This window comes from Trachinotus anak, unplaced genomic scaffold (assembly GCF_046630095.1).
Source record: "Trachinotus anak isolate AG129_WGS33_773 ecotype Australia unplaced genomic scaffold, CSIRO_AGI_Tana_v1 ptg000025l, whole genome shotgun sequence".
Lineage (NCBI taxonomy): Eukaryota > Metazoa > Chordata > Actinopteri > Carangiformes > Carangidae > Trachinotus > Trachinotus anak.
The window spans coordinates 9,163,165-9,179,293 of NW_027273876.1; the positions used below are offsets into that span (position 1 = coordinate 9,163,165).

Here is a 16,129-nt window from a genome sequence, read left to right on the forward strand (position 1 = left end):
TGTCAAAATTAAATGTTTTTATAGAGAGTGGTATGGCCAGAATGGATGCAGAACCAGTACTAATGTGAGCAGTTCTTGAACAGAGTTTTAGACCCCAGTAGGCAGCATCCCATTCCATCCACTTCCTTGTCTGTTGTCTGTCGGTCTTGGGGGAGACCAATGTGTTAACTTGGCCTAATGAAAACATTGGTAATAACATGCTCCCTCTCCGTGTTCCTTTAATTATGTATCTCCGAATGGATACCAGAAGGCCCCTGTAGGCTTCCAGCTCCACTTGTTGTGGAAGTGAAGTTTCATTTGTAACTCGGATCCTGGTGGGGAGGATCTGTACAGAGAAGCTAGTGCATTTTCTTGTTTTTTCTCTCACACTTGTTCTCTCCCTGAAACTCCCTTGCTCTCTCTTCAACATCATGTTATTCCTATCTATCTCAGTTATTGATCAAGAGAAACTTTAGGTAAATACAGCTTAGAAACACATGGTCAAGTATCAGTATTTCCAGTGTCTTTGGGGATACTGCTATGCATGAGATCATTTTCTGTCTGTGCTATTACCTTGTGCTTTTATACCTTTTCACATTATATCCACATAAACACTGCCAAAGTTAACATCCTCAAAAGTTGTCCAAGCCCTCGTCCTTTATCTCTCTCTATGAGGACAAAGCTTTTTTTCTTCCCTCCTCCAGGAAACCATCACAGCATTAATATACCTCCCAGGTATAGAGTGTTGATGAGCGCCTGTCTCCTCAGGCTGACACTTATTTCACTAAAGGTCTCAGAGCAGGGGGAGATGAACACTGACGGAAGAGAGGGAAAAAAGACCTGCTTGCATACCAGCCAACGGATGTGGTAGAATTGTTAAGCAGTCTCGGGTGCCCTCTCGTTAGCCTCCGAGATGCCTGGTGACAGAGGTGAGGCAGCAAAAGTTGTGGCAGGTTGAGAGGGGGAGGGTCAGTGCCCCTAAGGGTACCATGCCATGGCCGTGCCAGGCCAGGACCCTGTGCCACTGTCTCCGTTTCCTCTTCTGTCAGCACGCCCTATGCTCCAGGGCCACTGCAGAGAGGGCACATGGGGGGCTGTCACGCGTCGCCCTCAATTACAATCAGGGGATGGAGCATGCAAAGGCTGCCCACTGTCACAGCTTATATTGCAGTTCTAATGGCTGCACTGTATCACAGCCTATCTCCTATGCAAATGGTGTTTGCTGGAGTCGTACTGGCAATTGAATTTGTCTGTCTTTTGCACTTTTTCTCTCATTGACAAACCTACACAATCTTATATGCATCTAAAAATCCATCAGTATTTGATGGGTATTAATTCTATTTCAAAATACTGTTCATGTTTAAAATGCTCACCATTGTGTTAAGCATTGCTTTTCATGTCTGCATTCACATTCCCCTCCACTTAACCTTATGATTGCTGGTCATTGACAACCCTCTGAGATGAGAGGCTTTACACAATAAAAACACTTGGGACCCATGGAATACATTTCTCAATGGACACATATTCAATGCACTTGTATTTCAGTCTACAGTGCAGTTAAATTTTCTTGTTGTTGAAGTTTTCAAAGAAAAGTTATTTTATTATAAGAAGTCTGCTTGGGTCTGCCACTATTAATTATATTATATGTGTTCCATATAAAATCATGAAAGATAACCTCAAGTTAGAGCTGTCAAAATTACATTGTGCTACTTACCAGTGTATGTCATAAATATCACCATGCAGACAAACGAAATCATAAACCCATATACTGTAGTTGTCTTAGAAAAAGGAAACATTACTAGTTTCTTAAAATTGTGTGCACACAAATTAAAAGGACCCTGTGGATTTTTTAAGAATTGCTTTTGGTGTTTCATTCCAAAATTCATTGTATTCTTGAGGTCTGAAAAATGTATTGAATGTATTTCCTAATTTCCTATCTCAAGAGAAACTTGCAAAGCCATTAAAAAAAAAAAATATTTTAAGTCCTATATTGTTTACAAGCATTTGCTAGCTTGGAGTTTTCTTCTTCCTTGTCTTTTTTTGGCTCCTTGCTATGCTTCTTTGTGCATCACCAACTGTCGATCACAAGAATAGCATGAAACCTCATAAAAACATTGTATCACTGCGGGAAAAAACTCCACAGGGTGCTTTTAAGCCTGCAATGAACAATATTTTTGCATTAACATTAAATTAGATGACTTGGTGTGTGATAGAGTTTGCTCATGGCCTGGATTTACCTAATTGTTTTGGTTCTGTGGCCTGCACATTGACTCACTGACTCTCACCGCTCTCACCTCCCCTCACGTTGAACTGTAGCTATTTCCAGCAAACAACAGACGAACCAAGTGTTCTGTGTTCTGTGCCCATCACAGAATTGCACAGCATCATAATAAACTGCTGGCTGCTAAGGAAAAGATAAAGCTAAAATCTCTTGAGAGTTGGTGGATCAAACTAGACTTAAATATTGGATTTCTTAAAACTGAATCAAGGGATGGTAATGTTGGTCTGTGTCTGTTGGATGTCCACTTTAACCATGACAAGCCAACTACCGTATTTTCCGCACTATAGGGCGCACTGGATTATAAGGCGCACTGTCAATGAATGGTCTATTTTCGAACTTTTTTCATATATAAAGCGCACCGGACTATAAGGCGCATTAAGCGAAACAAAACAGTCAGATAAGTCAAACTTTATTAAACGCGTTCACAATAACTCTCAACATTGTTCAAACGTTAATGAGCGTGTTCACAATAACTCCCAACCTTGTTCAGTCATAACACGTAAAAAAAACACAGTCTGATACCGCTAAATCAAACGTTAGCATATTCACATTAACTCCTTATAGGTCCTTATACACACACACTGTAATATTATGGTGAAGCACAGTATGTATTACTCCGCAACGCTCCTGACTACGATAGCCGTAATGCTGCAAGTGGTGCGGCTTTGTAGTTTACCAAAGTCGTACTAAAACATTTTGACAGAGCGCCGTGAGCGCCGTGTACCACACAAAATTGCTTCGAGGTCAGTAAGCACAACCAGAATTAATCCATATATAAGGCGCTCCGGATTATAAGGCGCACTGTCGTTTTTTGAGAAAATTAAAGGCTTTTAAGTGCGCCTTATAGTCCGGAAAATACGGTACATGAGAACTGTCTTTTTCCTTTTGCCCGCTAGTGCAACTTAATGTAGTTGATTAGATGTGGACTGTTTTCAGTACCAGGCACTTAATTGGCTGCCTATGTCTGAATTTATTGTTGCCCAGTTTGTTGGACATTATACATTTGTCACAGCGTCAAAGCAATACAATCCCTTCATAGATGAGCCATGCCAACAGACATTATAGAGCCTTGACTGTCACATACTCATTTCAAATGTCCATAGACTTCTTAGGTTGAGAGATGGAACAACTGTTTGGGTGGTTGCTAGCTGCGTCTAGTAACACATGTTGAACTGTCCAAAAATGTTGCCATCAATAGAATGTAAATATCCCTTGACAAGGTCCTTCCAGCCTAATAGTCTTAAAAATACATCTTCTCTTTTGGCCAGTTGCAGAGAGTTACAGTCATGTGGTGTGTTTGCATGTGTGTCTGCATGTGTATTTATGGGACAGAGGTGCAAATACATTATGTATAAACAAGTGTATTGCTTGATCTTGTAGCACCTAGTGTTCAAAGTTTGTACCTGCACATTGATACTCAGTCGCAATAGATACACTGAAAGCATTAGAGTTGTTTGTTGTTATTTTTCCTTGGCTGCCTTGCTGTGTGGACCACATGCCGATTTGCACAGAGGATCCACATACTTATATGAGGAATCAGCATATTAGTATTAGTTTCTCACTATAGGGTGTTGTAGCAATGCCAGACTGCTGCTGTTACTGTCAGTCATGACAGGGTCGCATACCATCATCCTACCCCTGAAGAGAAAATGACACCTGGCTAAAAGAACCACTGTGTGTAAAAGAAATTTTGTCCCACCTCCTGTTGGCCAACCTGTCTAAGCAACATTATGGCAAGATTTGCTTGGGCAGATGGCATACATTATTCATGAGGTGGAAATAAAAGGTATCTAAGGTTGTGTTATTACAGACTTGATGACTCCCTCTTTGTGTCTGTCTTTTTTCTCTGCGGTGAAGCTGGCCCCATCAGCGTACCATAAAACCCACAGGGAGCAATGCCAATCGTAGAAACTCTCCCCTACCCTATTGTCACCTTCATTGACAAACTTAAAAAAAAAACAAAAAAAGATTTTTGTTCAGTAGCTAATGACAATCTGTATTACTTAATTATAGATTAGCGAAGGACTTTCTTTAAAAGAAAGAGAGTCCAAGACAAAAGAGACCGACAGACAGGGGGAGGTTAAAAAAAGGACCAGCTACTTAGTTGACAGCTGAGTTATAATATCATGTCCTTTATGAATAATTAATTTGATGGTGCTAAGGCCCCTTAGAAGGTAGATTAAATTAGTTCTGCCATGTCTTAAAACTTAGATATGCTTCATTAGCGTGGAAGATGGTGGCAGGTGTGTTGGGTATTCACTTAGGTCTGTTTTAGTTAATGATGAGGAAAAGGAGACACCTTGTCACCCCACTACATTTATGTCATAACAGACAAATTCAGGAAGTCAACACATGTGTCGTTCCCTCTATGTCTGCTGGCCAGTTGAGCCTGATATATTGTAATTTTCTTTGTGTAAGCTTCTGGGTTCCAAGTAATGCAATCTGCAGGGCAGTGTGTTATTCAGAATATCAGTCTTTAGTCTAAAGAATGGAATAAGGTAATGTTGAGTCCTGCACTTTAGATTTGTCAAAACATGTAATTGTGTTTGTTGGGGTTTTCAGTCATAGATTTTAAGCGGCTACCATCAGAGTGACCTACTATTAACTTCAGTGGTATTCACTGAGACCATATCTAATGTACTGCACTTTTATATCCTAAGTAAATGCTTGTTCTTGAATTTCCAATAATTTTCTAAGATGACTCTTTTAATGAAAATCCCTGAAGTATTGAATAAATCAAAACCATTGCTTGTAAATGACTAGATGTTGTTGGGGAACAATGGAAAGCACAAATAAACAATGTACACTGTGCACAAGAGCTTTGACATGCCCTCACATGTCATGCCATGTTATGTGTATTCACAGTGGCAGCTGACAATAATCTGCCTTCAACTCCATGGCCCCGGTCATTGTTAAATGACGTGCATGATGTGTCTCTCTTTTGTGAGTCTCTTCTGTGCCCCCTATTCCCCCTATAATAGCAGTATTATTTTCCTTTTACCAGAGCAGCAAAGTGCGATGGTATTACTCCAGAGTACAACACAAACTTGTGTTTGTGCTGTCTGTCAGAGTAGCCACAATGACGCAGTGTTCTGTTGAGAGGCAGCACTGTTGCTTCCTCCAAAGAAATTGTCAGAGCACCTTAGATTTGCTGAAGAGAATTTGATGTATCATCTGTACAGAAGAGAGCAACTATGCCCATTTCATTGAAATGCTAAAACAATTTAATGCATGCCACCAATGCAGACATAAAATGTTAAAGAAAGAAGTATTTTATATTCAGTTCTTCACCATGTGACAAATAGAAGACGAACAATTTATTTTTTGGAAGAACAACAAGCCTTTCTTCCTTTAACTTAAAAGGGAAATTATGGTTTCGAAATCTTGGTCTTTAATGTGTAGCTGTAATCATCATTCCCATCAGTTGTGGTTTCTCACCAACTTAATGACTGACATCTGGGGTTGTGGCAACAGCACAACACGTCTTTTAGCGTGATCACAAAGAATATAAACTATTTCTCAGTATAAACCTAATATTTGAATCACATATTTGAACGCGGTACTCACAGAGAATTTAGCCAAAATGCTTTACATTAGACATGGTAAATTGTACCAAAGGTGGTAAGCAGGGTGGGTCAAAAATATAGTAACAGTGCTAATTGTTCACGAGAAAATGAGCTTCATTCACAGAGACCGAACTGGCCTCCTTGGTGCAACCCATCACTTTACAGCTAGCTTCAACACTTAGCCCAGCCCTCTCCATTTTTTTGCTGCGTTTTGGGAGCCCTTCCTCAGCTCATGAGTATTAATGAATTCAAAGTTTGAAGAAAATAATCTTTAAGTGTTTCCAACTGTCAGATCCTGTCAGTGCAACCACTTCTAATGGCTTGCGCCTTCCATTCAGGCTAATGTTTGATGTCTCGCTTTCATGCCCTCCTTTTTCTCCATTTCTAAATTGCTGCCGACAGACCTGTGTCCCCACAGATTGTTTGTTTGTTTTCGACCATGCTTGTTTTACATATCATTGACGTAACGAGGATTCATTTAGTGAGCTGTTAATGGGGGAAGGGAGACAGTGATCTATAGTTTTCTTTTATTCAAATGGTATGTGATCATGAATCTGGTAGCAATCTGTTCTAGTGCTGAATGAACTAAGGTACATGTAGAACTTTTGATAACCTCCAAAGCGATGCTGAATCTTTTCCCAAAGTAGGATTTTTCATGTCCAAATCACTTGACAGGTAACAGCTGGGCAGGAACAGTCAGGCTGCAGAAGGCTTCACATCCCTATCAGTTTGAACGGGAGTGGTGATCAAGCGATGATCAAGACAGTCTAGAAGCTCCTTTGTGTCTACTTGACTGTGTTTGCATCACTTCCAACTTTTACTCACACACAGTGGGGCTGGGTGGGTGAATCTAACAAATCACATTTAACAAGTTATTTCATTCATTTAGCAACACGAACCTATTATCTGTAGGTGTTGAAAAGTGTTAAATACTCCAGCTCTCCTAGCATTCTGAGGAAAAATACAGAGGAGGCTCCCAACTGGCATTGTCAAAACATGCAAATGAGCTTGACGCCAAGTCCGATTTTGACAAATATAATTAAGATGTTCCAATTCGGGACATGTTAATGAAGAAGACTGCAGGCCTCCCCCAGGTCTTCAATAATCATAAAGCCTTAAAGCTTTGTGTGCCGGTGTGCGTGACTGTGTGTGTCGGCGTGTGTATTTTTTCTCCCCCATTTTATTGGATAATGAACTGTTGTAGAGTGTTAGATCTCCTTTCGCAGTCTTTCGCTGAGTTTGAGTAGATAGGCAGGGAAGAGCTGCCCGAGGTGTGGTGTTGTACAGATAATTAAAAGGCAAGAAATTTGTGTTTTGCTCTTTGATCTGCCTGTCAACTTTCTGATTAGAGACGTAAAAGCCTTTAATCAACAGTAATGTGATGATTAACGCTCCTAAACTGTTGAAAACGAACTAGAGCAACGTCAAGTTTCCTCTTTCTTCTTCCCTCCTCCTCCAGATATCTCTCCCTGAGTCCATTTCTGACAAACTGGCAAAGTTTTCTCCACAGTCAGTTTCACCAGGGGTTGTTAAATCAGATGTTTTGTTTGATTAGGACCAACTGACATGTTGTTTTCTCCTACATATGCCTCTCCCTAATTTCGGCATCATTTGTAGAGTTGAAATTTACTCAGTGTATTTGTCTTCCATGTTAAGCAGAATGTGCTTCTATTTAATTATTCCAGTGCTGGAGTCTTTTGTATCTATTTGTATTTAACTTTGACCTTCGGTTTAGATATGGTCATTATGTTTTTACAATGTTCATATGCTGTGGCACCATCTTTTATATGGCCACTCAGTTGTTAATAAAATCTAATTATTTAAGTTGCAGAGTAAAGCACTTAAACTCTAATTATTTAGGCCAACTGTGGTTGAATAAAGTTTGATGTACTAGTGTTTGTTATATTTGTTTCTTTCTTCTTTTTTTATTTTTTTTTTTTTTTATTCATGGACTTTTTTATATATTAGTTGCAATGTGGCCAGCACAATTGTGTGACACAAATGTCAGCATTATGAATTATGCATACACAAATTAGTTCATTCGGATATGAGTTTTAATTCTACACTTCATACATTTTTTACGACTTTGACCAAGTTTAATCAACACATAAAAAATCATTTTCCCAGCACTGGAAATGGAATTAATAATTCCGCTCTCTTTTAGCTTCACAATTGACCAATCGGGATACACGTAGAATAGGTGTGTAGGCTGACCAGCGGTCTGTAGAAATTCCCTGTTTTTTAATTGAAGACCTCAGAAAGCAATGCTCCTGCCCACACATTGTTGCTTGTGGGGCAATCACAGCAAGCACCCAAGTCCATTAGTTTTCATTTGGATGGTTCAGTAAGACTGGTTGATTAAGTCCAGGCAATTTGCTTGTAGGAACCCTCATTCTCTCCTCACCCCTCCTGCTTCTCAGCCCTCTGCCACCAGCAGGGTTGTCGTTCAGGTTAATTTAATCTAGTTTGTTAGAAATTTTAGCGGTTGTTTATTATGGCAAAACTTTGCATATGAATGCTCTTAGACGTCTAACTGTATTGGTACTCTTACAGTAAATATTCTGTTTTCATTTTTACTAACCCATGGAAAACAATGTAATTTATGAGTGGCACAGTATCTACAGCTGTGTCCACAGGGACATGGCTTATTTCATAAATGTAAAACAAGCTATTCCTTTCCGAGCCTCATCAATTCTCATTGAATGAGGGTGAAGGGGACTCTGCTGTTTAAAAGAAAATGTAAATCTGGTGATCTGAGAATTTGACTTTGAGGCTGAGGTGAAGGGAAAAGAGGAGGGGGAGCTCAAATAGAGGGAAAATACAGCTTTCAGTTCTCTCCACGCTGGTTCAGCTTTAAACAAATGGTTCTATTACCAGCTGGTCTCCTACAGGCCTGGTCATTTATACCCATTAAACTTGCGTCTTATCACCCATAAGACGCTCTTACGTCTCTCCATCCACCAATTGTCTATAATCAGCCATTTAAAACACCAGCGGAAATTTCTTTTGCGCCTTGCTTCGGTCTGACGGACAGGCAAACGAGCCAGGAGGAGGAGGGATGGGGGAGGAGAGAGGAATATTTTCTGTGGAATGATGAATAGGCCAAGTTGAGTGGCTGACTAACAGAGATCTGTCTTAATCAGAAGTGATTTGTCAGAACAGGAGCTCTGCGGGGTCAGGGCGCAGGCGATGAATAAAACAGAGCCTGGCGGAGTGAAGAAAGGCCCCAGAAATCCAGCCTGACTGCCCACTACCACTCATACTCATGCAAGGGGAAGGGCCGATGCATGGGCTAAGTCAGGGTGGACTGGGATGGCCCAGCTTCACCCTACCCAGAATATTGCTTGTTTTGGGCCTTTTAAGTGCTTAGACTCTTGAAAGAACAGGCCAGTTACTCTCCTACTCTGAAAGGGTACACTACCTACACAGTATGCTCTTGAATCAATGTTAAACAGGGTGGAATGAAAAATCCCAGTTTTAAAGACAATGCACTTCTTCTAAAGCACTGGTAATCATACTGACTCTTTTCAAATCCTTCATTGCCCATCCTGCAAAGTAGCAGTTATTGTTTGTTGTTATTATCATAAGTAAGCTGTCATGGCATCACTGAGTCCCCAGATGCTGGATGCCCCCCCTGTGACCCAGCAGTTGGCACCACTTTATTTTGAGCTACAGCTCAGTGAGAAGGCGCTAGCCTCATGGCCTGTGGGCTCAGCATTACAAATACATCCCAGTGTGGGTACAACTTTGATGGAGGTGATGAAAGTGTGTCACCAGGCAGTTGTAGACTTGAGAAGTCCTTAAAAAAAGCTTCTCTGGAAGTGTACAAAGACAGGTAACTTTATTCACCTGGGAGTCACAGGTATATAAGTTGACTGGTGCACTGTCTATGTGTGTATGTGTGTGTGTGTGTGATGGAGAGAGCTTAAGAGACTGAGAAAATGTATGGTCTAACATTTATCAGGCTCCTCCTTACTTCCCCTCAAACCTCCCATGGGCTTCCATACCCCGTTTGTTGCAGTGTGTGGCTTGTGTCTGGATATAAGTGTGTGTGGTAACCTTCAAAAAGTGGTCTCAACTGCTTAATGAAAAGGAGCTGTGCTGAGCCTCAGAGCACACCACTGTCAGGTCTTGTACCCTTTCAGCTCTGGGGACAGAGGGAGCAAGGCAAAAAACGCAACACAGAAAGAGAGACAGGGGCTCTGAGACACTGTGTAACTGCTCTGAAACAGCTCCTGTAAAATAGATGATGCCTCCAATTAAATGTGTCCACAGACTGGAGAGAGTTGAAGGCTGGACAGGTCTGGATTGTTGGCCCTCTGAGTTGTATTGTCATGAGCCAGGCTGGGTGGACATGGGCACTTTATGATATTCACATTTTACACAGAATTATAAATGATGTGTTAAGCCTTTTCTTTATGGTGCCTAGCAATGAGAGAAATGAAGTGACCCTTTCTGCTGTTAGAAGTATTCAAAAGTAGGACTGCAGCTATGGTTTATTGTCATTATCGATAATCAATAAAGCCAGTTATTTTCCTGATTAATTACATGGTGTGTAAAATGTCAGAAAATATGAAAGCTTCCAAAAGACTAAAATGATGTCATCAAATTGCTTATATGTCTGACCAGCCCTCTGAAATACAAAGATATTCAATTTACTATCATATAAGACTAAGAAAAGCAGGAAATCCTCACAGGTAAGTAAGGTAAGACAGGGAGAGTTTGGCATATTTGCTCGCAAATTAACTTAAGTGATTAATTGATTGTCAAAATTGTTGATAGCCAAAGTAAACAAAAATGTTAAATTCCACCTCTGTTAGGCTCATTTTATGGTGCTCGTTCTAGCATTACAGATTACATTACTTCATGTACTAGTAAAGTTAATTGTCCAGTAAATATATTTTCCGACTGCCTTATAATTATTAACAAAATATTGATGTGTTGAGCTGAGATGAACTAGATCTGGACTGTAATGTGTCAGTAGTGTGACCATGGATTTAAGGCAAAGAATTCTTAGTCCAGACATTATTTCCCTCTTTAATTTGTGCCTTCAATTTTCCTATACTAATTCTTTTCTACAGTTACATTAGAGGAATGAGTTAAATTAAGGCTCTCTGGTGCTGGTGTGAATGTAATGTAATGGAATAATGGGCTTGTTAAATGGACCTTTGGGGATGGGGATCTTTAACAAGTGAGTCAGAGCAAGGCCTCTGGGCCAGGGTTATTTAAATTGTTAATAGCTGTTTAAACAGGAGGGGAATATTTTACACACTAACGAGCAACAAGTCAGGGACTTTAACAGTAAATCATTTCTCCTCTCCTGCATTGTTTTTAACAACTATTATCAACAATTTTTAGTACCCCATATTTTTATCCTGGTCATATATTATTTTTCTTTTAATATTTATATTATTTTATTAACTTGAATATGTCATATGTTAACATTGCCAAAGTCAGAGTCTTATAAGCCAACATGCCATATAAGGTCAGTGATCAATAAAACTTCCCAGAAGGGGAGTGGTTCACTTTATTTTTAAACAGTTATTGACAGTTGTATGGTGGATGCCTTGTCTGCCAGTATATGATGATGAAGAAAAGCATGTCACAAAATATGGAGTAGTTTGTTCCTTGTGGAGCCTGCCATTATTCTCCTACATTAGATTTTTGTTTTTAACATAGTATTCTGTGCCATGTGTTGCCCAACAAGTTCTCTTTTCCAGTAATGAAGTTTTACACAGACCACTGGACAGCAGGACTTAAATAAGATGAATGGAAATGTAGATACATGCCAGAGAATGAGTAATGCAAGCGAAGATTCATGATAAAGACAATAAACACCATGCACTCCCTCGGGAATTATGTATACCTCTAATGGCTGACTGTTTCAGGGGGAAACCTAGGAAGGGACGATGAGAGATTTTGAGAACTGGGGAGAGACCTCTGTGGCCACACAGCCAAGCAAAATGGTTATGATGACATTTTTTTAGTCAGCCAGTTCAAGAGAATATTCTGTCGACTACTTTCCTCACATCATGGATGTCCACAGAAAATGCCACTATTGAGCAGATATGGTGTCCCCTATGTCACATGATTTTTCTTTCATTAACCTATAATAATTTCTAGTAGCTAGAATTTGCTCGTTATCTTGTGTGATGGCACTTCACTTTTGTTTCTGCTCTGGTCAATATGCCCTTTTCTCTTAAGAGTGCAGAAAGGTCTCACTCTAAATCAAGGTTGTGTATTGGAGCTCTCTTCTAGTGTGGCTGAAAAAATTGATGTGGTTTTAATAAAAAAAACTTACTGTAAGTATTAAAAATGTATTTTGTCCAGATTTTTCTTCAGCAGCTGTTAAATTTGTCAAGGGCAACCATTTGCGTGCCGACAGACTGTACAAATACTCAGCATCGAAAACATGAAGTGTGGGTTGTTAGTACTTACAGAGAACTATTGAAAACCTGAGTTTCACATCATCCTTTAGACAGCACCAGCACTGTGCTCTCTGCAGCGCTACATACGGCAGAAACCTGAATTTTCCATTCTTGCCCATTGAAAGGTTGCTTATTACAAAGTCTTTTCATCATTTGTCTTCTTTGTTTTTGTTTTTTTTTTTGGTTACCTAAATGTTCATGAAACATTGATTGTCTTGCAACACATACCTTAGCATAATGTGTGTAATGATTACTCAGTACTTAGACTAAAATCTGTTTGGAGGCCTTTTCTCCTACTGCCTCATCCATCTTTTTACACTTTGCAAACCTTACCAATAATGCACTTGCCACAAAAAAAAAAAACCTCTGCTGCAGCGGTGCTTGTCACACTCATTTATTTGGAAAAAAAGCCACAACCCTGACAGAGATGGATAGATGTGCTTATTTGTCTCTTTAACAGAAGATTTCCGCTACAACTCCCTCTCTGTTTATCCCTTGTTCTTCTCCAATGGGGACGGGGGAGGGCTTGTATTTTTATGGTTATTAATACCTGCACTCAGTCTTTTAATCTGCCCTATTTGTCACATGTGACTGTCTGACTGCACTGTTTAATCTGGGTATCCTTCAATCTGTCTCGTCCCAGATTAGAAATTAATGAAGGCAGGAAGAGACACATTTGAGTCAGTTACAGTGTAGGGGGGTAAAAGGGATGGGATGAATGGGAGACGAATGTCGTTCATTTGACAGTGCTTTCTCTTTTTTCTACTTCTCCCTGATCCCCTTTCTCTGTCTCTCTCTCTCTCTCCATCTTCCTCTCTATTTCTCTCTCTCTTCTCTTGTTTAGCTGCCAGATGTAGCCCATTTTTACACTGCTCCCCCCAAACAGGCGCTCAGCACGTGGGCCCTTTGGTGTGCGGCACCTGTGTAGTGTAATACAGTCAGCAACTGCGTTGTTTATTCCGGATTTGTTTGGTGCGCTTGAAAGCCTGTCTTTGATCCATGCAAAGATTCTTTACTTCTTTTCCTTTTTTTTCCTGATTCATCCTCTGCCTCCCTCATTTTTAAACACTAATGCTGTAGCAGTATGGTTACATTGATGGCAGCAGTGGGTTTTTTGGAAGGGGGGGGGGGGCAGGCAGGGCGACTTATTTAGTTTATTTTTATTTATTTTTTGGTTCCTTTTTCGTCCCCAACCCAAGGGACAGGAAAATGACAGTGACCACTGACGAGCTTGTCAGGTGCCTTGTGAGGGATGTTTTATGACTGTGTGTTAATGTGTTTACATCTACAACTGACGAGAGGCATTTAAAAAAGGATGGCTTAATGAATATTGCATTGGCTGAGTGGACCCCACTGGCAGGCTGGATGCTGGGGTATTGTTATTGAGAACTTCATGTGTGTTTACTTGAGCTTTTTAAGATGGTTTAAAAAAACACTTCCCATGGCTACAATATTCTTTCTGCCTGCCTGACGCTCCCTCTAGACTGTGTTGTTTGTGTGCACTGTACAGTTAGTATACAAAATATTACACAATGGCTGTATTCAGAATGTATGCTCCTCCTATTAAAAAGGCTCACTGAGTAAAGCCAGGTGAAAAATATCACATTATTTCCACCTTGGTCATGATGGTGAGACATAGTTGAAAGAGACAAAAGACAAATAGTGTAATGACTTAGAGTACAAATCATTAGAGGCTATTTTTGATGTGGGCATTCCAGCATATAGATATGACATTTAGATGTTTGCAAGCATACAAGTATAATTTCCTGCTCTTTTTTGACTAATTTCTTTCAAGATTACTTCTTGGATCTCTTCTTAATTATGCTGAAAATATTCTCTCTTCCTCACACTGTGTCTGCTTCTCTTGCAGAGCAAGTGGGTCAGGAGATTCTTACCAACCTGCACAGTGACCGTGAGAAGATCCAGAGAGCCAGAGAAAGAGTGAGTACACACATGCCACCTGCACACACACATCTGTCTATTTTAACAAGTGTTTGTGAGACTATAAAGGTGTTACAACTGGTTAACAACATTGACATCATTCAACACTTTCTGCATGGTTTGCTAAGTAAACACACAAACGCAAGTCTACACACACAAAAATGGGACACACACTGTTGTGGGTACACTTACACGAAATGTCAGCAGACTTGTGTTGACAAGGTACTTAATGTGCTTATTTATTGATAGCTCTGTATTGTATTTAAGTAGATATTTTTAGTCAGTTTGAATTTTACATAATAAAATACAGAGCATGTTTTGCCACATCCCGTGAAGTGAAAAGAGCAAGCTCGGGGGCACATAGTGTTGGTACCTGCACACCTTCCTCCAGGATTTTTTCCACTTTTCTTCCTCTCACCTGAATGGGGTTAACTTTGCCCACTGCCATCCTTCCTCACGTACCCTCCTTTACTTCTCAGCACTCCTCTCCGGTTTCCTTCTCTCCTTCTCGCTTTCCCTCAGAGAGCATCCACACCCCCCACCCCCACAATCCTTAGCACTGCCCCTACTTACATCCAGCCGGCCAAACAGACAGGTAGGCAGAGACAGAAAAGACCAAACACAGGAAGGGGGCCCAGCCCTGTCGGCCCCCTCAATGCAGAATGTTTAAAGATCACAACATGGCAGTGGGCCTCGCACAGGCGATTTCAAAGGAAATCAAACATCTCCTTTCAAAACGGTCCACAGTGTCTACAGAGAGTACCTGCTCTCTTTCTTTTGCTTTCTCTCTCTCTCTCTCTCTCCCTTCTGCCCATGAGTCTTCTTTGCTCACACACACCCCCCCTCAAAACACACACACACACACACACACACACAGAAATAGGCCTTTAAAGGCAGTTTGTTGGGGAAAGTAAAGTAAAAGGAAGCAAAGATGTAAAGACATAGGGTGGGGGGGGGGCTGGTTAGCAGCTCTTTTGCATTAAAGAGGTGGGAGGATAAGGAGTTATAGTTTTAGCATAAATGCCAACGAAACATAGAAACACACACACAAACGTGCTCACACACACACACACACACACATACACATACACAAACACAAACAAACCCCTATGCTCAGCAGGAGGTGTGGCCTTTTGTTTAGCTTTTATGGTACAAATAGAAGTCAATGGAAGGTTTCAACATTGTGTCAAAGCAGCATACACCCAACTCAGAAGCCCAGAGTGATTTAACCATTCTCCAGGCCAGCTCATCCCGACAGGTAGCATGGGAGTACATTTTAATTACCGTTCCTTAAAATTAGTAATTTATATCTTTGAATCAATAATTCAAGTGTATAAAATGATTGATTTGAGGGTAGGAATTACTCATTTCAGGAAACAAAACGTGCAATTTGTGTTCGCAAATTATTAATTTGTTCTTCCAAATGAATAATTCTTGCCCTTAAATTACTAAATTATACTCTCAGATTACTAAATATGTCCACTCCCCTCTCTCTTGATCAGTAGCACAGCTTCTCTCTGTACCCATGATCTTTGCATTCGCTGATCGTCCATTTGTAGCCACAAATTAGGCACCATGTATGAAGCAATATTAGGGCACCTCACACCAAAACATGCTGCTGCTTAGCCTCTCTTCTCGAACTAGACTGGCCACAACAAGCTGTAACTTTAGGATAACTTATAATACTATTCAGTTAAGGCAATTAAGTATTGTGAGGTTATCATTTAGTCATTTGAGAGCAAAGATTATTTATATAAGAGGATTAGTTGTGTAGTTTGAGGGAACAAATAAGTTATTTCTTTGCCTTTATCGAGCTCAGAAAGTGTACACATTTAGATTAAAAATATTACATCTAAGTTTTGCACTTTTCATCCTCAGTACTTAACCTTTTCCTGTTTCTTTGTTAAGTGCCCTCTTTTGGCACTTAAAAGATT

At 40.3% G+C, this 16,129-nt stretch overlaps 1 protein-coding gene across 4 annotated transcripts in view; it reads left to right on the forward strand.

The window, feature by feature from the left end:
* Positions 1 to 16,129, forward strand: part of vti1a (vesicle transport through interaction with t-SNAREs 1A) — a 113,467-nt gene that overhangs the window by 60,662 nt on the left and 36,676 nt on the right. For all 4 annotated transcript variants that reach the window (XM_071463644.1, XM_071463643.1, XM_071463640.1 and 1 more), the window contains one exon: positions 14,125 to 14,195. In XM_071463644.1, the coding sequence (XP_071319745.1) occupies positions 14,125 to 14,195 (71 nt within the window). The remainder of the gene's footprint in view (positions 1 to 14,124; positions 14,196 to 16,129) is intronic.